Here is a 26,397-nt window from a genome sequence, read left to right as displayed (position 1 = left end):
CTCCATGTCGGGCTCTGTGCTGACAGCTCAGAGCCTGGAGCCTGCTTTGGATTCTGTATCTCCCTGTCTCCCTGACCCTCCCCTGCTCACACTCTGTCTCTCTCTCTCTCTCAAAAATAAATAGACACTTGAAAATAAAAAAAAAAAAAGTGCTTAACTCAAAGTAACCCTTTCCTTTCCTCTGATCAGAAACAGTGTTCAACTAACAGTGAGAATGACATTCATGATAATTTTGTAAAAATATCAATTTATGCCATCACTGCCATCAATAAATGAGCAGACACAACTTAGAGTGTTTAGTAAGTTTTAAATGTTCTAATTCTCAACTAATCAAGTGATTATTTTACTAGAAATGTGAAACTCTCATGTTTTCTGATCTTACTATTCCTAAATTCCATTTCTTTTATATTGGAATCAATGTTCACATAACCTATGTTCCATTTGTTGTATATAAACCGCTAAATTTTTAAAAATTAGGTATCTTCCTACAGCACACATACTCAGTCCTAAGAAATAAATGGTGTTCCACCCCAGATACATTTCAGAATTACCTATGATGAAAAGGAAGAAGCAATAAAGGAAAAAGAAAAAAAAAAAAGTGCTGAGCTTACCTAGATTTTAATCCACAGCTTTGGTTTGGGTTCTATGCACACAGAGGTCGTTTACTCAACTTGTAAGTAACTCTGGTGTGCACTCAGAACTGAGACCCATGGATATCAAATTGTATACTACTGGGGTGCCTGGGGGGCTCAATCTGTTCTGCATCCAACTTTTCTGGGGGGCTCAATTGGTTCTGCATCCAATGTATATAAATAGTACATTACTGTACATCGATATAGTCCCTAAAACTGTTGCTATCATCATAAATAAAAGGATTCTTTTTAAAGTTTCCTCACACATACCTTTAAAAATGTTTATGGTAGATCTATCACATCCGGTGATGGTGCCACAATGTTTCCTAGTTTTCATTAAAACTGACATCTCAGTTTGGCAATGAGAAGTCATCTATCTAGGATTAATACACTTTAGATACTATAGATAAATCTAATACCTTCTATAATCTAGGTTGGTAGACAATCTGGAGAACTGTAATAGTTTAAGGGTTCAATTTCAGAGATAAAATTTAGTTTAGATATTATGAACAGAGGTAACAATAAAATTCTGAGAAGTACCAAATACACTTAAAATGCTATTTGAAATTATGTAAAAATTAATATATGCAAACATTGATATTAATCCTAATCGAAATTCTCACTGTAGAAGCTCAGATGAAATAATTGATTTAAGCCTTCATCTTTCGTGGGGCATCTGGGTGGCTCAGTTGGTTAAGCGTCCAACCTCAGCTCAGGTCATGATCTCGCAGTTTGCGAGTTCGAGCCCAGTGTCAGGCTCTGTGCTGACAGCTCAGAGCCTGGAGCCTGCTCTGGATTCTGTCTCCTTTTCTCTCTGCCCCTGCCCCGCTCACACTCTATCTCTCTCAAAACTAAACAAACATTCGGGGTGCCTGGGTGGCTTAGTCTGTTGAGCATCTGACTTCAGCTCAGGTCATGATCTCCAGGTTTGTGGGTTTGAGCCCCGTGTCGGGCTCTGCACTGACAGCTCAGAGCCTGGAGCCTGCTTCAGATTCTGTGTCTCCCTCTCTCTCTGCCCCTCCCCTACTCATGCTCTGTCTCTCCCTCTCAAAAATAAGTAAACATTAAAAAAAATTAAAAAAAAAAACACTAAAAAAATTTTAAACTTCATCTTTTGTAACTTTTACTTTTCAGGCACTGACATATTAAGAAGTTTTAAACAAACAAAAAATCAGACACTTGAGTAATGTTAAGTGATAGTTTTACTCTTGCTGGGGACTATTTTGAAAAGAAATCAAATGCCTAATAAACAACAACAAGGAAGGAAGATAAACATACAACATGAAATATTTAAAAATCTTACAAACCCCAAAAAGACACACAAAATATTTATAATACAAATGTTCCACTTTAAATATACTTATACATAAAAGCAATTCAGCAATAATGATGTATTTAATAAAAATTCTAAAGAAAATAAGATGATTATGGATCGAAGTATAGTGAAAAAGACTTAACTCACACATATTTAAAACTATAGCTTAGGAAATTGGATATATTTTCACCCAGAAGCATCATTTGGACCCTTTATCAAACCTTAATACATGTTACTGACAGCTTACCAAGAATGAGACAGATAATATTTTAGAAAGCACACTATTCCTTAAAAAAAAAAAAAAAAAAAAAGGAAAAAGAAAAAAGATTTGGTTGGATTTTCTGTTCATGTGAAAGGCAACTCAGTAAAACACATTTTAGACCCAGGGGCTTATCTCCAGTCTCTTCTGAAATTAAAGCTATATTTGAAAAGGTATAAAGCCAGAAGGACCAATGGAGAAGAAAAGCAGCTGACAGGTAAGAAGTGACAGTGATGTGTGTGGAGGGCGGAAACAGGAGTGTTGACCTACAGGACAGGGTGGGTGGGTCACAGCCCAGGGGTCTGTAGAACAGGCCTGGAGCCCACTGGCTGCAGACCCCAAGGAGGACTCACTCTGGAGGCAGCACACAGGAGAGAAGGGCCCTGAAACACAGCAGTACTGACTCACAGTCAATATGGAGTAGTTACACGCCCTCGGGCTGCTCCCCCACTCCACCCACCATGGTAACTGCCCCTTCAACAACCCAGGCAATGAGCAGATATTTATCTTGTAGAGAAAAAAATTCCCAAGGCTCTCAATTCTAGAACAGACCTGAACGGGCAATGGGCTGGACAGAAAGCACAGGAACTTGTACAACCAAGAGCCATATATTCCAACCCAGCCATTCTCTTTCTCGCACAGCGACAGCCAGGTTCACTCTTCCCCAGGGAGGACTCTGGCAAAAACTGACAGGCTCCAGAGAAGGACCCAGATGCCAACAAATGGGAACGTCCCTGTGAAAAAGCTGGCTCTTTTGCTTTCTTACGGTGAAGTCTGCTGGTCTGTAAGTCCCACCCATGAAAAACAGTTAACTTTATGAGTGCCTTTTCTTAATGCAGACAGTCAGTCAAGGACTTGATATTTGAGGAGAGGCTCCAATACGACAGCAGAAACTTGGAGGAAATAAGCAGAGGACAGAAGAAAAACCATCACTAGTATCCTCAGATAAGAAACAATATTGTTTCAAGAAATAAAAAGATGATGCCATTTAAAAAGGGGGAGGAGGGGCGCCTGGGTGGCTCAGTCGGTTAAGCGGCCGACTTCAGCTCAGGTCACGATCTCGCAGTCCATGAGTTCGAGCCCCGCGTCGGGCTCTGGGCTGATGGCTCGGAGCCTGGAGCCTGCTTCCGATTCTGTGTCTCCCTCTCTCTCTGCCCCTCCCCCGTTCATGCTCTGTCTCTCTCTGTCTCAAAAATAAATAAAACGTAAAAAAAAAATTTAAAAAAAAATTAAAAAAAAATTAAAAAATAAAAAAAATAAAAAGGGGGAGGAGGCTAGAAAATAGGAAAAAACTCTCAAAAATTAAAAAAATCAGAATTTTAATTAAAAATGCAACATAAAAATATTTTTTAAAACATGGGGTGCCTGGGTGGCTCAGTCAAGTGTCCAGCTTCAGCTCTCTGTTGTTAGCACAGAGCCCCTTTTGGATCCTCTGTCTCCCTCTCTCTCTGCCCCTCCCCGCTCACACATTCTGTCTCTGAAAGATAAACATTAAAAAAGTTTTTAAAAAAAGCAACCTGGGTTTTGAAAAATAGAGTAGATATCTCTCTAAACAAGTAGAATAAAAAAATCAGAGAAGCATAAAAAGAAAGTTTAAGAAAATCAAGGGGTCAATTCAAAAGGGTTTAACAACCAGAGCTGCAGGACTTCCAGAAAGAGAAGACACAGGATGACAACAGGGAGTCATCAACTAGTAATACAAGAAACATGTGCAAAAACTGGAGGACATGAAACTCCACAGTAAAAAGCCCGAGTACTCTGCATGAGTACTCACCCAGAGCAGAACAACTGGTATGGCCTTAGAGGTCTAAGGTCAGTCGATATGGATGTGAGAAGACAGCAGAACAAGGCTTTCAATTTCTGAGGGAAAATGGCTCCCTACCTAGAATTCTACACCTAGTCATAGTATGAATCAAATGTAAGACTAGTAATATTGATATTTCTAGATGTGCAAGGAGCCAAAAGCAGAGGCTTTTCATATACCCTTTCTTAGAAGGTTACAAAAAGATGTGTTTCAACATGATAAGAGAACACTAAGAAAAACAAGTATGTGATTGAAAAAAACAGAAATAAAGGAAGAAAGAAATAAAGGAAGAAAAAAAGAAGAGAAAAGGAAAGAAAAGAAAAGAAAAGGAAAGAAAAGAAAAGAAAAAAGAAAGAAAGAAAGAAAGAAAGAAAGAAAAAGAAAGAAAGAAAAACACAACATAGTCTGCCAGCAAAGAGCAGTCTCAGGATGAAAGTTCAGGATAAGGCTTAGAGAACTATCCAGATTACCATGGGCGACTGCTAAGTCGTAGGAAAAAGAGTCAAGAAAGAAAAGATACAGACAGAAGGCTTATTAAAAATACACTTGGGAGCGCCTGGGTGGTTCAGTTGGTCAAGCACCTGCCTCTTGATTTTGGTTCAGGTCATGATCTCAAGGTTCGTGGGTTCAAACCCCAGGTTGGGCACTGTGCTGGCAGTGTGGGGAGCCTGCTTGGGATTCTCTCTCTCCCTCTCTTTCTCTGCCTCTCCCCTGCTCATTCTCTCCTTCCCTTCCCCCCTCTCAAAAATAAATAACCATTTAAAAAATATATATACTTGGGCTTTTGACAGAAAGACACATCAGATTTATTGGAGCACTTGTAAACATCTGATACTATGAGCACAGAAAATTTAAAAAACCAAAACACAAGAAGCTACTGACTCCAGAAAAAAAAAAGTCATAAGAAAAAAACTGTTCTGCTCAGCAGCCAACAGGATTTATTTACTCATGAGAAGATGAATACAGAAGACTGAGAAAACATTTTAAAAACATGTGAAGTCGCTAGTGAAAAGATACAGTGAAGGAACGGATATGGTAAGAGCTTAATCCAGAACTACCCTAACAGGAAGGAAATACACTGGACCTAAAATTGATGGGGCTGAGAAAACAGCAGAACACAGATATTATTTCAGAAAATTAGGGATAAAATGTCAGAAGAAGCAGCTAAAAAAAAAAAAAAAGGAAAATTCCTGCCTGTGAGGAAGCAGAAGTGAGTGTGGGGAGGGACGGGGCGGGCCTGTCGTATGTTCTAACTCTCCCCAGAACATACAGATGAGAGCAAAAACATTTTGCTTGTTTTCTTTCAGCATCTGGTGAAATACATGTGTTTTAAAATGTTTACCTGTAATAACTTAAGGCATAGAATATATTATATCATGTAGCCTAAAAGGTTGATCTTATTTAGCTGAAGAGTTGATTCTATACCCAAGAAACTTAAAATATTAAGCTGCACTAAGGACTTAGTCTCTATATACTCTTTCTCCTCCTGAATAATAAAGATAGGCATTCTTGCTTCGTCATCTCCCATAGCATTAGAAAAACTCCTACTAATGAAAGCTTTTTATAGTCTCAGAAGTCTGATGAATCCTGAAACTGGGTCGTCACCTGTTCGCTGATCTTTTGAGGATTTCATAAACACACAGGTACTTGTTCAGTGGTTCACCTTTAGCTATGACATTTATACCACTAACTGTGAAAAGATAATTGTCAACTACACACCTCATAGCCAGCTCTGTTTTGGGTGTTAAACAACCAGGATGTTGTATTGGAAAGAGAATTTGCCTAACTAAAAAGTTAGTCCACACTTTTCCTATTAACTAACTGAACTACCCACTTTAGAGTACTTGACCTCTCCGGGTCAAAAACGTTCTCACATGTAAAATCAGAGTTAATCTAAATTTTTTTTTTTACTATTACAGTAATTAATATGTGTTCCTGAAGCCAGGTAACTAAAAACAAAACAAACAAAAACAAAAAACAAAACAAAAAAAACACACCAAAAACCTCATCATTTATAATTCATTTAGAATTATAAAAAATCATTTATAATCACTCATAATCTTAGCACCCCAAGAGAAGAACTGTCATTATTTTGGTTAAGTTTCTTTCCATAATATTCTTTAAAAAACAATACCAGACATCATACAGAATAGTAAACCTGAGTTTTTTCACTTGCCAATATTAAATATTTTTCTTAAATATTTACCATCATATACAGTAATTTACTTTACCTATAGCTTACTGTGCTTGTTTGCAATCTTAAATACTATAAACTGCTATGTTTTCCTTATAGTTTTTATCGTTGCATATTCCCTTTGGTTAATTCTCCTAACATGAATTCCTAGGACTGAGATTCTTGAATTAAAGGGCAAACAACCTTCAAGACTTTTGTGCTTCATCAAACTGCTCTTTAGTGGCTGAGACACGTTCTATTCCTACCAGCTACACATGAAAAAAAATACAGAAAAATACAAGAAAATACATGAAAAAAATAAACTTTTCATGCACCTAAACCAAAACACTTATTTTTTGTTCAATTCTGACCAATTTGATTTTTAAAAATAGTATCTTGCTTAGTTCTACATTTCTTTGAATCACTAGCCTAGGTTATCTAAAAAATACTTCTAGTCCTAAAATACTCTGATTGCTTTATGACTTCTACTATCACACCAAGGACAATTAATAGGAAAATACACTTGAAAAAGGTTAACAGACTCTGCACTGTTTATAATTTCCAAACCACTGCATGATTATATAATCTTAAAAATAGCTAATTAAACATTAAAATTTCTGTTTTATACAAAACCACATTGATACACGTTTTCTATGTTCTTCTATAATTTTTTATATATTATCTCATTACAGATAGTTGAATATGTGATTTATTTTTTGTTTGTTTTTAAAGTTTTTAATGTTTATTTATTTTTGAGAGAGAGAAAGAGAGAGAGCGTAAGTGGGTGAGGGGCAGAGAGGGAGACATAGAATCCGAAGCAGGCTCCAGGCTTCGAGCTGCCAGCACTGAACCCGATGTGGGGCTCGAATCTATGAACTGCGAGATCATGACCTGAATGAAGTCAGGTGCTTAACCGACTGAGCCACCCAAGCGCCCCAATATTTATTTTTTTAAAGAGCATAAATTTCGACTCCTAGAGTTTAGGGCTGTGACTTAGTTCTGCCACTGCCAGAATTAATAAGTAATTCATCAACTCTTCCTGAGCCTCCGCTTCCCAGATAAAATCGTGATTGTCACATAAACCCCCCTGCACTGTCACCACCACATATGTTGAATAGTGGAAGAATGCTGTTAGCTGGTAAGGGCCGGCAAGACATCACGTAGATCTAACATCTTGCTGTTTTCACAGTGAAGTAAGTGGAATGAACAGGGCTCTCGTTTGAGGCCGAAGGAAACACAGAAGCCAGAACCAGAGATAACTTCTAGCTCCTCACCTGGAACCGCTGTTACACTTCACTTCATCACCCGGGACACGACAGACCGAAGCCACCTTCCTGAACATTCGCTTACCCTCTGAGAGGTACTTCGCTTTTATTAATCCAAATCTAATTAAAACCTGACTTTCTTATACAATCATTTCTCTTTCCTTGTCCTATATGAAAGGGCTATCCTTCTTTACTTTTCTTCTGAAAATTCTACATCTAATATAGCCCCATCAAAATTAATCTTCAAGCTTTCAAAAAAAGAGCCTTGTATTGGAGAATGATGCACTGTATTCAGAAGAAATCCCTTGCTTATCTATGACTTTTCACATTCTGAGTGTGTGCTCGGAAAAAGAAAGTAGATACAACATATTAAATGTCAGTCATAAAGAGAACTTCTTGCATAGATTAAAGGAAAACACTGGATAAATACTGACAAAGATGTACAGCCACTTTATTTTCATATTCCTGTAGTCTTACTGATTTAATTCTAGGACTTCACAAATTAAGTATCTGCCGAAGTTTCCATCCAAGTTATCTTGTAACAAAAGACAAAACAGAACCACAACAGAGAACACTCACTTTTATTCGGTGATCATCCGTGTCTGCAACTGTTGCTACTCTAATAAACATAGGATTTCTCTTGTCTATGACTTCAAGCTTCATTTTTTTCTGGAATCCATGTGGAGGTTTCTGCCATACAGAAAATTTTACATGGTAAGATTCAGAGGAAGAGAAAGTAGGCTCTGTGTCACAAAGACAGAATAATAAGCTATTTACAGAATCGACCTTCAAACTCCCAAGTTCCTACAGTAGCTTTGGACCTCATTGTCCTTATCAAAAAAACACAATCCGAAATCACACGGCCAAACCCTGAAGCAAGAGAAACAGCCTGAGCACCCAGCCGGAGGAAACAGAAAGCAAAAGACCTTAAGAGAAAATGCAAAATATTGTAGATATTTGATTAGGCACAGGGAAGGCAAGAAGTTTTTCTCGTTAGTTAGAAGGAGGTGTCTTGAGGGGCGCCTGGGTGGCTCAGTCGGTTAAGCCTCTGACTTTGGCTCAGGTCGTGATCTCACCGTTCGTGAGTTTGAGCCTTGCGTCGGGCTCTGTGCTGACAGCTCCGAGCATGGAGACTGCTTTGGATTCTGTGTCTCCCTCTCTCTCTGCCCCTCCCCTGCTCATGCTCTGTCTCTCTCTCTCTCTCAAAAATAAATAAACATTAAAAAAAAAATTTTTACAAAAAAGGAGGAGGCATCCTGGCAAAAATCAACAAGCATAAAAATTATTTATGAAAACAGAAGAAAGAACATTAAAGTGGCAGAGATGTGACAGAGACTAGAAATGGCCAAGAGAACAAAAAGCAGGAGACGTCTTTAGAAAAAGAAAATTAGCCATCAAAACGTATGGGATGCAATCACTCTTGTAAGAACAGGAATGAGAAAGGAAGACCTCTCCTCCCACACCTTAGCCAGCTCCACCTCAGGACTCAGCAGAAACCTGTAAACCTCCAGAAAAGTTGCAGGATGTCGAAGGCAAGCTCAAGGGTATGTTGGGTAAATTGCTTAAACCATCTGAGCCTCACACCCCTGTTCTGTGAAGTGGTTGTAACAAAACTGTGGCTCAGAGAATTAAGTGTGAAAATTACTCAAAGGATAAAAAACAATCAATGCCAGGCACCTAAAGGCCAAACTAGGGAAATTGTAGTTTTCTCTCAGGTCTCAGTGTGACACGTGATATGCAGACTGATCTTGATACGATTTTATCGAGTTCAAGCAAAGAGCAATGTGGTTCTTTGTATAGCTTGAGATAAAGTTAGAGAGTCAGGTAAAAATTCCTAAGAAAGGCAGAACTCTAATTATCCATTTTTAAATCCTAAATTTACTATCAGATGGAACCATACACATTCTTTTACATGGCTTTTCTTCACGTAATATACTTATTTTCTCAAAAATATTTCATGTTCTTTTTTTTTTTCTATTATTTGGGCCCACATCCCTTATTAATTCTATCATTAGAAACCCTAGCAATTTATATACAATAAATCATTTTAACAAGTGTTACTTATGATAGACTATGCTACATTAAAAACATTCTTAAAATTCTTAACATATTCTTCTTTAAATTTATGAAAAAACAGAAATAATTAAGCAAGTTGTTGGAAAAACGAAAAAAATTTAAAATGCCTCTCATCACTTATTCTTCCCTTGCCGAGAAATGAGGTTTCCTTTGAACCTTAACAAGTTATATGTAAGATGCAAGGACTCTGGGTTAGAAAGATACTACAATAAAAGCAAATGGCCTTATATTTTGATAATCAAACATGCTGATTAATAGCAATAAAAAGAAAAACAGCATGCAGCTTGCCATAAAAAAATCCAAAGGAATTCTCAAACACAATTTTTATTAGAAAACAATGTCCTGCCTTGTTTCGGTTTTTCAGAGTATCTAGCTGGAAAAACAGAAGTTTGCTGTAGGATCACAACAACTCATTCCACACCAATTCAAGCAGTTATTTTCCAAGGAAACAAGTTCAAAATGAGGCCAACGACAAAAAATCTCTGTAATAATTTTGACTTTCAAAATTGTAAGAAGTCAAAAACATCTTTTGTGGTCTTCTGTTTCCCTCTTCTTCCTCTTTCTGGCTCAGTAGTACTGTCTCTTTCTGTTCTGCAATTTCAATGAATGAACACTATTGCCAACACAAATGAAAGAAATAGTGTAAAATGTATTAACTCACCACTTTGAAAGCTCTTGCAGGGGCAGGTAAAGAATTGGTTTCTTCTAAGTATTTATCCCAAGAAAAATGTTTCACATTTGGATAACCTAAGGAAGAAAAAAGCAAACTCTGTTAGGTTTGACCAGAATGACAGAACCACAAACTGACCTATAAAATTATGAGATATTGTTACCATAATCTAGGAAATTACGTTCATGTTCCAAATAACTTTAAAGTGAATAACACACTCAGACCTAACTGTAATAATTACTTTCATCTTGATCATGACTCTTCTATCTTTTAAATGAAAATATAACATATACGTATATGTATAATTTATATTCTTGGTAAGTCCTATATACAGATATACACACACTAACAAAAATGCCCTTTAATGTGCAATTCTACTTCTACTAATATAAAATCTCATGCACACAAAGACAAATGCACAGCTGTCAATGAAAAAGTGTAAAAATAAGTTTAATAACAATATAGAAAATGTGCAAATATATATATATAGTACATATGAAATAGAAAGCATTTATTAAAAAGAATAAAGCAGACTTACATACACTAATATGTGAAATATTCCAGATATGTCATCATACTGTTAGGTCAAACAAGCACAATCAAGTCATGGAACACCATTCATAAAATAAAATATGCAGAAAGAACTATCCCTCCTTCCTCCTGCCCCCTTTTGTTTCCTCCAGAGTCCAAAATCCATTAGGCAGACATGAGCAGGAATTAATAGTGACTCAGTGTGGTGGGAAACTGGCTACTTAAAAAGGACTGAAAAAAATTGTAAATATACTGCAGATAAAGGAAGGCAGGTTTCTCACTGACCGAAAAAAGAGAGAAAGTAGGAAACTAGAATAAACTTTGTGGTCTTGGATATGAATTGGAGCTAAGGATATAATTCTTTGTTTTCAATGTCGAAATAGGTACAGAAATACGCATAAATATAACTTTTTTACATGAACGTATTTCCTAACTATATCCTCCGAGAAACAGAGGCAGCGTCACCCCGTAGCCATCACCACATCCACTGTTTAGATTTTAGCTTGAATCAGGGAAAGTACGAGATAAGCCTTGCTGTGCCAGAGAGAATGAAGTTCTCAAAGAACATGTCAAAGGACATGGTAACTGACTTAAAGGGACTCCCACGCACCAAATCTGGGAAAATCGGGACATGAAAGTAAGCAATGCTGGTTATGGCTTATAACCCCTTGATGAAAATAGTAATATATGAATCCATGCAGACAGAAATAAATTAACCAATGAATAAAGAGGAAGATGAAAAAGCTATTCTTTGCAGAATAATAACAACTGCTTATGTACAAGGAATGATGGTATAAAAAATTAGCATTTAGCAACTGTCAGAATAATTATTCATACGAGAAATATCAACAGATGTTAAAACTAGTGAGTGACATGGGGACGAAGCACAGGGTATTTACACAATCTCCAAGTATCTCTCCACAAAATACTTAGTACTTACAGAGAAAAAAATAACTATGTTAGTGGAGAAGTGAAGAAGTAATTGACCATCTTGGTCAATTAACGGTAAAAGATCAATAGTGAGACAAACTGACATCCGCTCAGGATGCAGGGAGAACACGGTGCTGTTTCTGTGATATTCCTGCCCAAATACAGAACCTGGATCCAATCATGAGGAAACGCCAAGCATACCCAAATTCAGCAGCATTCTACAAAATGACTAATCTCTAATTCCCAAACACACTGACGTCATGAAAGTCGAGGAGAGCCTAACTGAAGGAGAGTAGAAGGATATGACAACCGAGTGCAATGTCTGATCCTTTTGCTACAAACAACATCACTGATACAACTGATGAACTTGAATGAGTCTCTGGGTCAAGGGTATCGATGACTTCCATACTATTCTTTCAACTTTTCTGTACATTTGAAATTATTTCAAAGTAAAAGCTTTAAACTTTTTTTTTAATGTTTTATTTATTTTTGAGAGAGACAGATAGAGCGCGAGTGGGGGAGGGGCAGAGAGAGGAGGAGACACAGAATCTGAAGCAGACTCCAGGTTCTGAGCTGTCAGCACAGAGCCCAACGTAGGGCTCGAACTCACAAACTGTGAGATCATGACCTGAGCCAAAGTCGGTCACTTAACCGACTGAGCCACCCAAGCGCCCCACAAAATAAAAGTTTAAAAAGTATGCAAATATATTTCTATAAATACAAATATTTTACAACATATTTTTAAGGAATGTATCTTGCCCAGTTTAAATAATATTAAAGCTGATTGTACACGCATGGGTGTTTGTGTATAAACAGAGGCAGAATGATTTTTCTGTAGAGATACAAGGACAAACTCAAACTATTATGAGACAGAACAACTGTTGTCTCTATTTTCAGTCTAAATTTAAAAAAAATTTTTTTAATGTTTATTTTTGAGAGAGAGAGAGCGCAAGTGGGAAGGGGGCAGAGAGAGAGACACACATACAGAATCCGAAGCAGGCTCCAGCCTGAGCTGTCAGCACAGAGCCTGACACGGGGCCTGAACTCACGAGCTGTGAGATCACGACTTGAGCTGAAGTCGGACGCTTAACCGACTGAGCCACCCAGGTGTCCCAAACGTTCTAAATTTTTAAAAACAAGCATGTATTAATGCAAAATTGGATAATTCAAGATAAAAATCATTTTAAAAAGTCATAAAGGCTTTAATTTTGGAAACAGGAGATAATGCTACATATTTGGGAAAAAACATGAACATGGGGAGTCCAGCAGGGCTGATCCATGAATTAACAGGAGGGGCAGAAGAGCTGCTGTCTAGGAACAGTAAGTGACTAGGGTCCTTCTCAGACGGGACATCAGAGACCCTGCCAAGAAGCTGCCCTCAGAGAACAGGGACTGGACAAAGGGCATCTTTTTTGTCATAGCACCAAGGTAATATCAGCATAGGCCTTACAAACCGTTATTTGACAGTTTCTTTTTAAACTTGTGTGTGTGTGTGTGTGTGTGGTAAAATATACAGCATATAAAATAAATGATTTTAACTATTTTTAGGTGTACAATCAGTGGTGTTTACTATACTCACATTGCTGTGTTTGGCACTTTTGAACATGAAATTTAGATTTTTTAAATGTGTCAAAAAGCTATGTTTTTCTTCTCTTCCACTGATATGAAAGCCTACAGAGGACTTGGTGACTGGCTTCGCATTAGAAGTCAGCAATAATAGGGGCGCCTGGGTGGCTCAGTCGGTTAGGCGGCCGACTTCGGCTCAGGTCATGATCTCGCGGTCTGTGAGTTCGAGCCCCGCGTCGGGCTCTGTGCTGACAGCTCAGAGCCTGGAGCCTGTTTCAGATTCTGTGTCTCCCTCTCTCTCTGACCCTCCCCTGTTCATGCTCTGTCTCTCTCTGTCTCAAAAATAAATAAACGTTAAAAAAAAAAAAATTAAAAAAAAAAAAAAAGAAGTCAGCAATCATGCCTTACACCACCCGTTCCCACGGTACTTAAGCCAGTGCTGTGACGACATAACCAAGCACTGTTACTCACTGGTTCTGTGTTTATTTACCAGACTTCTGATTATGACCATAAAGGTGGTAAAGAAAAAAAAAATGGACCAATACCAAACTGGGAAATCCTTACAGCAACTCTGATGGTAACACTGACACCAGGTAAGTGTGCAATCGACATTCACTGACTGCTAACAGTGTGTGAGCCACAGGACACAGGAGAGCTGCCCAGGAAAACCTTCCAGGCAGCTCCATGTCTGAGCCAGGCAACTGTTAATGTCTTGCTTTACTAACACTTTATGGTTTAAGTTAATGCTCTTTCATCTTCAAAACAGCTCTATAAATCAGTGAAGGACAGGGGCTTTTTGGTTCCTTAACCTAGGAGAAAACTCAGAAAGCGGAAGGGACTCATCTCAGGCATCCCTGGGATGGTTGGTCCCCTGGCTGAGGAAGTGATCAGACACAAAGACACAGCACCACGGAACTGGAAACAAGCTTCCCCATGAAATCAGCTATTCGAATGGAATGAGACAAGTATCGGAAGCTCTAAACTGAGGCTTTGATGCATCTGTGCTGCCGGCAACATCCACAAATTGGCTCTTAGCCAGCCGAGGGGCTACCCTTTGCCTGTGATGATGGAAGTTTGCATCACTCACGTGAGTACCCATAAGCAACAGGGCAGTTGATGCCCTGTATCAGCTGATGGCCCTGTCTTTTCACCCAGTGATAGCCCTGGCACCTTCAACAGCGACACAACTCGGAAACTCACTGTCTTGGTCATGATGAAGCCAAAGAATCCGTTCTTCGGCATAAGAAAATAAACTCAACATGACATAAAACAAAGAAACAATTCGACAGCAGGTACACTGTTCTCCATCACAGAGACAGCGAAGCTGAGAAGGGGCCGCGGGGCCAGAGGCAGATGGCTGAAGTACCTGGAAACTGCAGAAAACGAACAAGAGGTACTACCAGCATTAAGGTGCAAAATCTGTTTTGGAGACTACACTCCAATAGAAAAAGGAAAACTGAATGTGTAAGTTCTGATCCAGGTTAAAAAAAAAAAAATCTAAAGCCTCAAGTACTCACTTAAATGTGAACATTGTACTTTTGTCACAATTGACTGTGACATGTGGGTCAAGGCTCCACCCACAAATGCGGTCCCCTATGTCCACTTCTCTACATTCACTAAAGCTTTAGACACCTGACTTCTGTGGTCAGATAATATATTTAAATGTGTATGAACAAAAAGTCTAAAAATGAATGACAACTTGAGAAATAAAGATCTTTTTAAAAAGAACTTCTCATTTTCCAAAGAAGACAACCTTTGATACTCTGTTATGGACCAAGCCAATGTATATACTTTCAGGTGTATCAGGGGTCAGCAAACTACCACCCGACCAGCTACCTGTTCTTTGCAAGTAAAGATTTACTGCAAAGCAACTATGTTCATTCATTTCTTATCGTCTGGGCTGCTTCGTGCATTAAAACTGGAATTGAGTAGTTGTGACAGAGATGTATGGCCTACAAAGCCAAAGTTATGTACTATCTGGCCCTTTACAGAAAAAGTTTGCAGACTCCTGATGCATATGAAGAATAATGTTAGACACATAATAAACACAAACCTGGAGGAGTAATAAGTGTTCTTCTATGTTCTTTACACCACCCGACTGGATGAATGTGTGGGCTCGATGCTTCACACCTGTAGGTTATATAAATCACAAAACTGTAACGATCAGGATCAATTCTCAAATACAAATAAATGTGTACATAAATAATCATATACACAGGCAAGCTAAAATTATTTCAGCATCTCTAAGGGCAAACGTGCAAAAAGCACGAAGCTCGATCACCCTCGAAAAACAAACACGCTTCTATCATCTGTTAGAATGGCAGCGGCCAGGTATTAAGAGGAGGTATTCCTTTCCTTTCCTCACCTCTTTCTTCTCCTCTCTCTCATCTTTCCTTCAGTCAGGCATGTATTTTTGCAAGACCTCTTTATCACTATGCCTTATCTGGCATCTGATTCGTTGCTCCTAATCAGACTTGTTCCATGTAGTCCTCATCGTACACACAACTCATTTCATTCATTCATTTGCTCACTCACTCATTCAAACACTGAGTGTTTATAATGCACCAGACACTGGGACAGGCACTGAGGAGACAGCAGCACATAAAACACATACGAAGTTCCCGCTTTTGTGGAGTCTGCGGTATTCCGGGAAGAGATAGGAAACAAATTAACAAAATAAATACTCTGGTGGCACAACGGATGCAGACAAGAGGTGGAAGAAGGAAGCAGAGAGCAAACATGGAAAGATACTCCTTTACACGGCACAGTCACGGTGGCCTCTCAAATAAGGTGACACCTGAAGAAAGTGGAGAAAGAACTGAGCCACTCAAATGCACACTAGAAAGCCAATCCATGCAGAGAGGACGCAAGTACAAAGGCTGTGTGTGGGGTGGGAGTCTCACAGCTGGGTCAGGAACACACTGAGGGAAGCAGAGAACAGGAAATAATATCAGGAAGGGCCTTTAGGCATGGTAAGGTCTTGGGATTTTATTCAGAGAAAAATGATGTTTACTACAGTATCATATAGGGGGTTTTAGGCAGAAGAGTGGCATAATCTAATTCATGTTTTTAAAGTAATTATTGTGACTGCTTTGCAGACAACTAACCACATTGGAAACCGAGATGAGGCTGTGAGGAGGCTTTTTGCAAGAGTTGATGATGGAGGCCTGAACCAGAGTGCTGGTGGTGAAGATAATAAGAAGCGATCATGTTTTTGAGTCTGTATTTTCAAGGAAGCACCAACAGGATATACTGGTAGATTTGATACAGAATGTGAGTGATGTGAAGAAGTCAGGAACATCCCAAGGTTTGGGGCAGGGGCCACCAGAAGAATGTAGGACCATTTCCTGAGACAGGAAGACTAGAGACACAGTCTATGGCATTCCAAATGGTGAATGGAGAGATTTTTTGCTTTTTGTTTGTTTTATCAATATGTTTGACAAACAGGTAAAGAAGTCAAACAGATAATGAGCATGAAAATCTGGAGTTCAAACACAAGATCAAGGGTAAAGATGTAACTGTGGGAGCATCAGCATTTGGGATGATGTCTAAGGTCATGAACAGAGATGAGGCCATCCAGAGAATGAGTACAGAGAGAGAACAGAAGAAGTAGGAGGCAAAGAAGCCCAAGAAGAAATGACTAGAAAATAAGAGAAGGAAAGCAAGAAGAAAGAAATCAACTAAGTTAAATGCTCACGCTAGATCAAAGAACAAGAACTGATTACTGGATTTACCAATGTAAAGTTCATTAACATTCTTGGCAAGGGCTGTTCTGGTGGAGCTGGGAATAAGAAAGGGCAAAAGCTGGAACAGGGTGGGTTTAAGAGAAAATGGAAGGACAGCAGACAGAGTCAGCTTGTACAGAAAACATACTCATTCAAGTAGCTGTTTTAAAAGGAAACAGAGACCTGTAACATTAGACAGCAAAAGGAAACTTTTGTTTTTTGTTTTTGTTTTTTTTGTTTTTTCAAGTTGGGAAATACTCAAGGGGAAGCTGAGTGAAGAATATACGTAAATTCTCTGTACTACTTTTTTAAAAGTAAACTCTATCCCCAACGAGGGGCTCAAACTCATGACTGTGAGATCAAGCATCGCATGCTTTACCGACTGAGCCAGCCAGGCACCGCACTCTACACTATTTTTTAAGTTTAAAATTACTTTAAAATAAAACTCTTTTTAAAAGATGGGAACTATTACTTCATTTATTCAAGAAATACATGCTGACCAACTACCATGATCAGGGTAGTGTTCTATGTGCTAGGGCTCCCCCAGTTATCAAAAAAACCTGCTAAATCCTTTCTCCTGTTTGGATACTGGTAGAAATAATCAACAAAGAGGGATGACCTGGTGAGGAAATGGAACCCTGTGTGTGAGACTGGGCCCCTGAGGCAGGGACAGGCACACCCACCGTCACAGAGAGGGTCCTGTCGATGGGTAGAGATCAGGAATACACCCACCAGACAACAGTGGGAGCACGAGGACGCCTCCCCTGACTGTCTTTTTCTTCAATGACCAGGACACAAGGCTATCAGTGGAGAGGGAGGGTGGGAAATGGAGGTTAAGAGACGTCTGGGGGAAAAAGGAGTGGAACTGAGTGGTATGGAAGAACAAACAGGAATCTGTTTAGTAGGATTGTGGGGCAGGCCTTAGGGCTCACCGGAGGGTAGCAGTCATGAATGTGAAGTCAGACCAGTGAGCATGTCGTGCCTTTCTCTAGCCACATTCAACCACTCAGGGACAAGCATGAGGTAGACACAAAGTTAGTTGAACCAGGGTTGGGGTTTTGCCAGGTAAACACAACATAAGGCAGTGGAGGCTATAGTTACAAAGGAATAGTTATAACAATACTACAAAATAAATGTGGAGGCATCTAGAGACAGATCACAATTAAAATCTGTAAAGGACAAAAAAAAAGAAAAAAAAAAAAGTTGGTAGAACAATCCCCATTGGTGTCTTCAAACATAAAGGGTGTAATGAAGTTAAAAAAGAAAATCAGGGCCAAACAGTCAAAATATTTAATGCATCATTAGCATACTGAAGACTGTGAAATTATACTATATACAAACAAGTTTCAAATTATTTAACCTAGCATTTCCTAAAGATACTTAACTATGAAACACTGCTCTAGTGGGCAATCCATTAACATCACGTGGAACACCAGTGTTCTGTAGAACACACTTTGGAAAATAGTGGTCTAATGGATGCCAAAGAGTCCAGTGCTGCTCTTTTAACCAGATCTGTTGAGTCTATCCTGAAAGATCAGCAAGTCTCAACACAGCCCTCTGGATGGAAAACTAACAGATAGAAAGCCAGAAAGGTAACACAGTGGTTAGAGTTTCTGGTGAATAAAAAACATCTTATGACTAGTGAAAAACAAAGAACATTCTAAAAAATGCTCTAGGTGAATGAGATATAGTTACCTCTTTCAAACCAACTTACACATTAGTAGCCCTGAACAGTAAGTAACAAGTGAGAGGAGATAGCTCCCATTTAATGTTGATTTTTCTCGGAATTATTTCAGTGAAAAATATCTTTAAATATTTATAAAGGTTTCTTCTTTCCTCTCCCTTTATTCACTTGTTCTCACCTACCACCCTTCCTCACACTATTATTTTTCTTAATCTATGTATTAGGGTTATGTGTGTCTGTGTATGTCATTATTTTAGAAATGTGAAAGGAAAGCAAGCACTGCTAGGTCAATGCAAAGTTCATACAGCAATTAGTACATTTCTTACAATGATATATTTTCATAAAATGTTTTTTAATATAATTCCTTAAAACGCATTCTGTTGTGGGAATGCGAACTGGTGTAGCCACTGTGGAAAACAGTACAGAAGTTCCTCAAAAAATTAAAAATAGAACTACCCTATGATCCAGTCATCATACTCTTGGTTATTTACTCACAGAATACAAAAACACTAATTCACAAGTATATATGTGTCCTTTTGTTTATTGCAGCATTATTTACAATGGCAAAATTATGGAAGTAGCCCAAATGTCCATCACTGGATGAATGGATAAAAAAGATGAATGGATAAAGAAGGTATCCCATGATACACAATGGAATATTACTCAGCCATAAAGAAGAATGAAATCTCGCCATTTACAACAACATGGATGGATCTAGAAAATGTAATGTTAAGCAAAATAAGTCAGAGAAAGACAAATGCCATATGACTTCACTCAAATGTGGAATTTAAGAAACAAAACAAAGGGGAAAAGAGACAAACCCAAAAATGGACTTAACACTAGAGAACAAACTGATGGTTACCAGAGGGGAGGTCCGGTGAGGGGATGGGTGAAACAGGTGAACAGGATTAGGGACACATTTGTCATGATGAGAGTAATGGGTAGAACTGCTAAATCACTATATTATACACCTGAAAGTAATATAACACTGTATGTTAACTATACTGGAAATGAAATGAAATGAAATGAAATGAAATGAAATGAAATGAAATGAAATGAAATGAAATGAAACAAAATAAAAGTATTCTGTTATAAACTGTATAAACAAGGCTATAAAGCTCTATTTCTAGCTATTCTATTCTTTTCGGAGACAATCACTCATTATGGATTATTACTCATCATGTATTGCATAAATTTCAGAGAGATTGTTTTTCTTTTAGAGAAAGGTGTTCATTCACGTAGGGCTCATTAAAAATAATAATAAAAAAACATATACAACATTTCTAATATTTTTCTTCGTAGTCTAATACAGCCATCAAATAGTTTTTATAATTACCTGCCAGGCTTGTGGTGATTAAAGTAAGAACATGTGACATTGCTAATTCCTTTGATTTTATTGTGTTTCTCTATAAATCGCAATTTAGGAAAATACCGTGGTGTATCTCGGCCACACGCTCCTGTACTACTTGAATGTTTAAGGTTTTAATGTTGCCTAAATATCGATCAAAGGCACCATTTAAAATAAACAGGAAGCCATCTCAAGAGAGAAAAGAGAAATAGCCCTGTTTTCATCTACTCTGTCCATCAGCCAACAACACTTCATTTAGAATAAAGCTGGAAGGCTGGGAAATCCTTTCTGCTACCAATACTGTAAAATAAGTCATCTCTTAGTCCCATCTAGTGTTCAAAACCAGAAATGTAACCAGAAAGGACTGTAATTACAGAAGAACAACTAATCGTGAAAAGTTTGGTAAACTGTCGATCACTGTTCCTTTCTTTTGGGTTTTTACGTATATCGTCAAAGAAGTTCTGTCAAACATATTTTTTTTTAAGTCCATTTCACAAGTACATGCAAATTATTCATGAAGGCTGCAAAGATCCAATCAGTCAACTGGTGGACTTTGAAAAAGGTCAGAAACCAAAGAAAGAAATCATGAAAAGCCCATGTTTATAAGGATGAGGTGAGCAGATGCTAAGATATATTCATTTCATGGAAATCTAAAGAGGGTAAGTGATTTTGCCAAGCCTTCCAGGTGAAAAGAAAGAGATCCTGGTTTTATCAAGTCTTGGCCAAAAGCTGAACACAATGCACACATGCTGGGTTCTGCAAATCTAGGCAGAGAGTCAAACAAGAACAGTTCAAGATGCTTCCTTAAGGAAAATATCCAAGTCCTCATTTCAAGCCATAATGGTTTCGATTCTTTGAAGAAATACAGGACACTTGGCCTCGCCTGCTCCCTACATCCAGGGCATGACTGTCAACTTATTTCCCAGGGACACTTTCCTGGCTCCAATATGCTAACTCTTAGGGGCCTCCGTTACTCTGTGTTTTGCTACTAAACCCCAAACCTCACAGGGCTGAGTTATCTGGTTCTTCCTTTCATCCCTAATTCATGTCCAATCCCATTCCCTACAGTGGCGGTTTTAATATTATTAATTTGCTTCAAGCTTAAAACCTGATTCTTCACTAACACAAGGACTCCGTGGAAAAGATAAAGGACATGCCACCTCATTACCCTACTCAAATTTTTGTCATTTCTTCATTTTCTCTGGGCTGAGAGGGAAGGGAGCTCATTTCTTCCTGTTAGCCCCTCCTACAGGACCAGGTATTCCAAATTACCATCCTCACGGTGGCCTCATTTCTTCAGCCTGAAAACCAAGCTCAAACCTCTCCTTGTGCAGAACACCCTGCTCTGACTGTGGACTCCCTCCGCCCTGCCACCCACCCAACAAGCAATGATCAATTTTCACCTTCAGGGCCAAACCTCTTTGCCTGAAGTCCCATACAGTCATCTCTTCAACCTTCTACAAAGTCACTCAAATAGACTAGCTGCCATTCCCCAAACATACGTTTGTCTGCTCCCTTGGGGCCTAAACACAAGCAAATACTTTCTTTGGCCAGGACTATTCCATCCCAACATCTAAGTACCAATTCCTATCATCCTTCATGGTCCAGCTCAAATCCTACATCCTCCAATAAGCCTTCCCCAAGAACCCTCCAGTGAGTCAGTCAGTCCTTCCTTCCACGTGCCCCCTCAGACAGGAAGTGGTGGGTTCTAATAACTAAGCACAAACCACCTACCCTGCAGCCTAGGCAGTGGTGTTTGTGTTTCTACCCTTCCGCAGACCCTGAGCCCCTCAGGGCAGAAGTGTAGAGCTACCTACATTCCTTTCATCTCCGTAACTCATTACCTCCACCAACCCATGCTTCCCCAATGATGACAAACCTCTTAACTTTGACATTGCTCTCAGAAATTGACAATACAGGGGGTGCCTGAGTGGCTCAGTGTGTTAAGCGTCTGACTCTTGATTTTGGCTCGGGTCATGATCTCATGGTTTGTGAGTTCAAGCCCCGAGTAGGGCTCTGCACTGACCGCATGGAGCCTGCTTGGGATTCTCTCTCTCCCTCTCTCTGTGCCTCCTCTGCTCTCTATCTAAATAAATAAATTTTTAAAAAGTATTAAAAAAAAGAGAAATTAACAACACGCTGCAAACTCTTCAACACTACTTTGAGGAGACACATAATATTGCTATTACTCTCAATTTATAAAGGTAAAAGAACTCCATCTCTAAAATTAAACTGAAGTTTGGAGTACACTTAGAAACAATCAGGAAAAGGTCCTAGCCCCATGCTTGTTCTACTTCAGTAACTCAGTACTTCTCGTTTTCATTGATCTACTTGTTGACTTTTCTGCCCTGCCTCACTGGGACACTGGACTGAGATTCAGGGAAAGCTGAAGCTGTAATTCCGTCGTGACGGCTATTCTACTCGGTCATCTGCTAAGTCCTGCCATGCCTTCCCAGTTCCCAAAAGACCAGATCACATGCAAATAAGAATTCCCCAAGGAAGGTTCCTTGCCAGTGCCTGGGGGAAGAGAGGGGTGCTCCTTCACACAGCATGCTCTGTCGTGGAGTCCAGTCCTCGGGCAGCAGGTGTTGAGGATAGCCTACGCACAGGGGCATCCTCACCTCAATGGCTGCTTTCTTCCCCATCTTTCAAGCCCTTTCTAGGTCTATTCTGAGATACTTAGGATTATTAATTAGTCTAATGACTGTCAAGGGGATAGAATTAAGCGCTAACAATTACCAGGAATAAAAGCACATAGGAAACCTTAGAGGTAAAGCAAGTTTTATTCTAATATACAGTATTTTCCTTTTGTAAAAAAAAAAAAATGACTTCAATCCTGCATTAAGTTTCCATTTTCCTCTATGGAGGGAAAAAATGTTTTATTGCAACTAAATATGTTTTACCACAAATGTACCCAGACTTATACAGGTGCCCCTTGAACAACAGGTGTTTGAACCACACGGGCTCACTAACGTATTTTTTTTCAATATAGTACACTACTGTAAATGTGTTTTCCTTATGATTTTTTTACTAGCATTTTCTTTTCTCTAGCTTACTTTATTGTAAGAATACAGTAAATAATACTTTTACAAAATACAAGTTCATCAACTGGTTATGTTATCAGTAAGGCTTCCAGTCAACAGTAGGCTGCTAAGTATGGGGAGAGTCAAAACTTATACACAAATTTGCGACTGCACTGGGGGTGAGGGCTCCTACTCCCCACACTGTTCAAGGGTCAACTGTATATGTTTTCAATATCCCACTAAGGTAAAAAGAGGTAAGATCACTATCCAATTCAAAGGGGAAAAAAAAATCTAAATAAATAAACTTTAAAGAAAAAAAAGGGGGATGCCTGGGTGGCTCAGTCAATTAAGCATCTGACTTTTGATTTAGGCTCAGGTTATGATCTTGTGGTTCATGAGTTAATGTCCCACATCAGGCTCTGCACTCAAGCCTACTTGGGATTCTCTCTGTCTGCCCCTCTCTCTGCCCCTCCCCCACTCTCACTCTCTGGCTCTCTCAAAATAAAGAAAGAAACTTCAAAGGGAAAAAAAAAAATCTCACTTCCCAACTATTTTAAATTGGGAAAGCGATCCAATTTGTAACCTCAATTACATACCTAAACAAGTAATTTATGCAGATAAAAACCATTCCAGAATTCAAAGATCAAAGAATATACTATTTACTAAAGCTGGAGAAATTCCAGTGCACTTTAGCAATTTTCAATGTGCCTTAATTGGATATTGAGAAAGAGAACACACTGTACTCTTCTTCTGACAATTAATAAAATATGGTTTCATGTCAATAGTATAAGTAATTCCTCAAAGTACATTCTGTCCTAAAAATAATTAGTTTGTGCTCATAAAAGTATAAAAATCAGTACTAAAAGAGATCAATTTTCTTCTCTGCTCTTTCTAAAAAAAGAATCCAGGATCTTTCCTATTCCCCAGACATTTGGAATCAAAGAAAACTGAATGTGACAAAATCTTCCATGCTTTTCATTACTTTTTTCTAGAATAATGTTTTTACTTTTTTTTATTTTTTTAGAAGAATATTTTTAAAGGAAACACACCTCATGTCAAATAAATGACTTACACTTTTAAAACTCTCTAATACTTCTAAGACCACAAAAATAACACACTAACATTTACCCATTTTGTTTAAATCAGACAAAAGTTAAAAAACAAAAATCTCCCTAAATGAATCAGAACTTTAAAACCAAAAGTGCTCATTTTAACCAACAAGTGCTTTAAAGTATCATTCTTTTTTTAAATTATAATTTATTTGAGTAATCTCTACATCCAGCATGGGGCTCGAACTCATGACCCTGAGAAGGTCACAAGCTCTTCCAACTGAGCCAGCCAGGAGCCCCTAAAGTGTCCCTTATTAATGACAGGATTGGATCTGGTCATCACTCTGGGACTGCCAACATCACAGTACATCCAACACCGGAGGGGAGAAACACATTTGACTCCAGAGCAGATTTGCAGTGTTACTAAATTTAAAGTTTTCTCATCCATTCACTCATTCAAGTTAGGTATAGATAATTTTGAATGAAACAAAAACCACCAAGAAGAACTATGAGGAACAGGGGCTCCTGGGTGGCTCAGTTGAGCGTCTGACTTTGCTTAGGTCATGATCTCGCAGTTTGTGGGTTTGAGCCCTGCGTCAGGCTCTGTACTGACAGCTGGGAGCCTGGAGCCTGCTTCGAATTCTGTGTCTCCCTCTCTCTCTGCCCCTCCCCCACTCACACGCTCTCGATCTCTCTCAAAAATAAATAAACATTAAAAAGAAAAAGGACTATGAGGAACAGATGAACATGGTAAGCAATACAAGAATTCAATTAGCAAATCCAGACTATAGGAGACTTAACAGGACAAACGACGTGATATCTTCAATAAAAGTTACAAGGGGAGGGGCGCCTGGGTGGCTCAGTCGGTTAAGCGTCCGGCTTCGGCTCAGGTCATGATCTCACGGTCTGTGGGTTCGAGCCCCGCGTCAGGCTCTGTGCTGACAGCTCAGAGCCTGGAGCCTGTTTCAGATTCTATGTCTCCCTCTTCCTCTGACCCTCCCCTCTCTCTCTCATGTTCATGCTCTCTCTCTCTCTCTGTCTCAAAAATAAATAAATGTTTAAAAAAAAAAGTTACAAGGGGAAGGGATAGAGAGGAATAGGAATCTATTAAAAGAGAAGGTGAAACATCAAAACAATCACAAAGTGTATACCTTATATAAGACCTAAAACTATCAAACCTCAAAACAAAAACAAAAACAAAACTAAGGCAATTGGGAAGAATGGTTAAGTATTTAGTGACATTATGGCATTCATAACATTACATATTTGAAGAAAAAGAATCCTTATCTTTAAAAGATACATACTGAAATATACACAGATGAAGTGCTATGATACTGAAATCTGCTTCAGAACAATCCCGGAGTTAGGATTTTAGGAGAAGGAATACAGAGAGAACAAGAGTGAGAAACACAAATGGTAACGGTTGTGTTCAATTGATGACGGTTAGTGTTGTATAATGGGTGTGGGTGGGTCACTATTATTCTACATTTTTTTATTCTACCTTTGTACATGCTTGAAATGGTCTATATTTCAATAAAAATGTTTATGGCAAACTGAGTAAAAAGACATCTTATGGGGAGATTATGCTTTGCATTAAAAAGCTGAGGAAAAACACCAAAATATTCAAAAGTACTCGACTCTGTGTGGTGTAATCATGGAACTACTTGTCTACACTTAAAAAAAATCTGTAAAAAGCATGTATAATGCATAATAGAAAGCATTTTAAAAATATGAATGGCAAATGGCTTTCAATGCCTCTCCTTTTTAAAACAGTGTAAGGAAAACTGATGAGTGTCTAAGAATCCAATTTGAGGGGTAATGCAAATTATTGATGGTTCTACTCAATGTTTAAACGTATGCATACTAAAAAGTAAGGTTAGGAAACAAGCTTCCCTCAAATGTAGCAATACCTATACAAATTAATATTCAGTTAATACTGTAATGTTAGCCATATTTTATAAAGATATCTGTCACTGCTCTAAAATGTTCTCATCGCCAGTGTCCTAGGAAGAAATTAAACACTTCAGAAATGCCTTTCACCAGGAAACTGAATAGTAATGATCAATCAACATGAATTAGATATGGGAATCATTATTCCCATTGCTTAATCAAAATATGATGACTTTATTTTAAGTACAGTTATAGAAGTTTATAATATATTGTTCCTATTACTTAACGCAGTATATCCCAAACCTCTAAGGATTAAAAACAATATTCCTCAATTAATAGATTTGTATTTGGCAATTATAAATGGTTAAAATTGCTACGGGGAATAAAAATATGAAGGAAAATTAACATGTCTTCTCAGAAAACAATAGACGACACCCAGGATGGGGGGGGGAGGTAC

At 38.5% G+C, this 26,397-nt stretch overlaps 1 protein-coding gene across 11 annotated transcripts in view; it reads right to left on the bottom strand.

Annotated features, from left to right (window-relative positions):
* L3MBTL3 (L3MBTL histone methyl-lysine binding protein 3) overlaps nt 1–26,397 on the bottom strand; it is a 130,124-nt gene that overhangs the window by 51,110 nt on the left and 52,617 nt on the right. For all 11 annotated transcript variants that reach the window (XM_078447306.2, XM_078447312.2, XM_078447307.2 and 8 more), the window contains 3 exons: nt 15,275–15,351; nt 10,186–10,271; nt 8,028–8,138 (listed from right to left, as the gene is read on the bottom strand). In XM_078447306.2, coding sequence (XP_078303432.1) covers nt 8,028–8,138; nt 10,186–10,271; nt 15,275–15,351 — 274 coding nt within the window. The remainder of the gene's footprint in view (nt 1–8,027; nt 8,139–10,185; nt 10,272–15,274; nt 15,352–26,397) is intronic.

Source organism: Panthera onca, chromosome B2 (genome assembly GCF_046562875.1).
Source record: "Panthera onca isolate mPanOnc1 chromosome B2, mPanOnc1 haplotype 2, whole genome shotgun sequence".
In the NCBI taxonomy this organism is placed as follows: domain Eukaryota; kingdom Metazoa; phylum Chordata; class Mammalia; order Carnivora; family Felidae; genus Panthera; species Panthera onca.
This window is presented reverse-complemented; position numbering and strand designations above follow the sequence as displayed.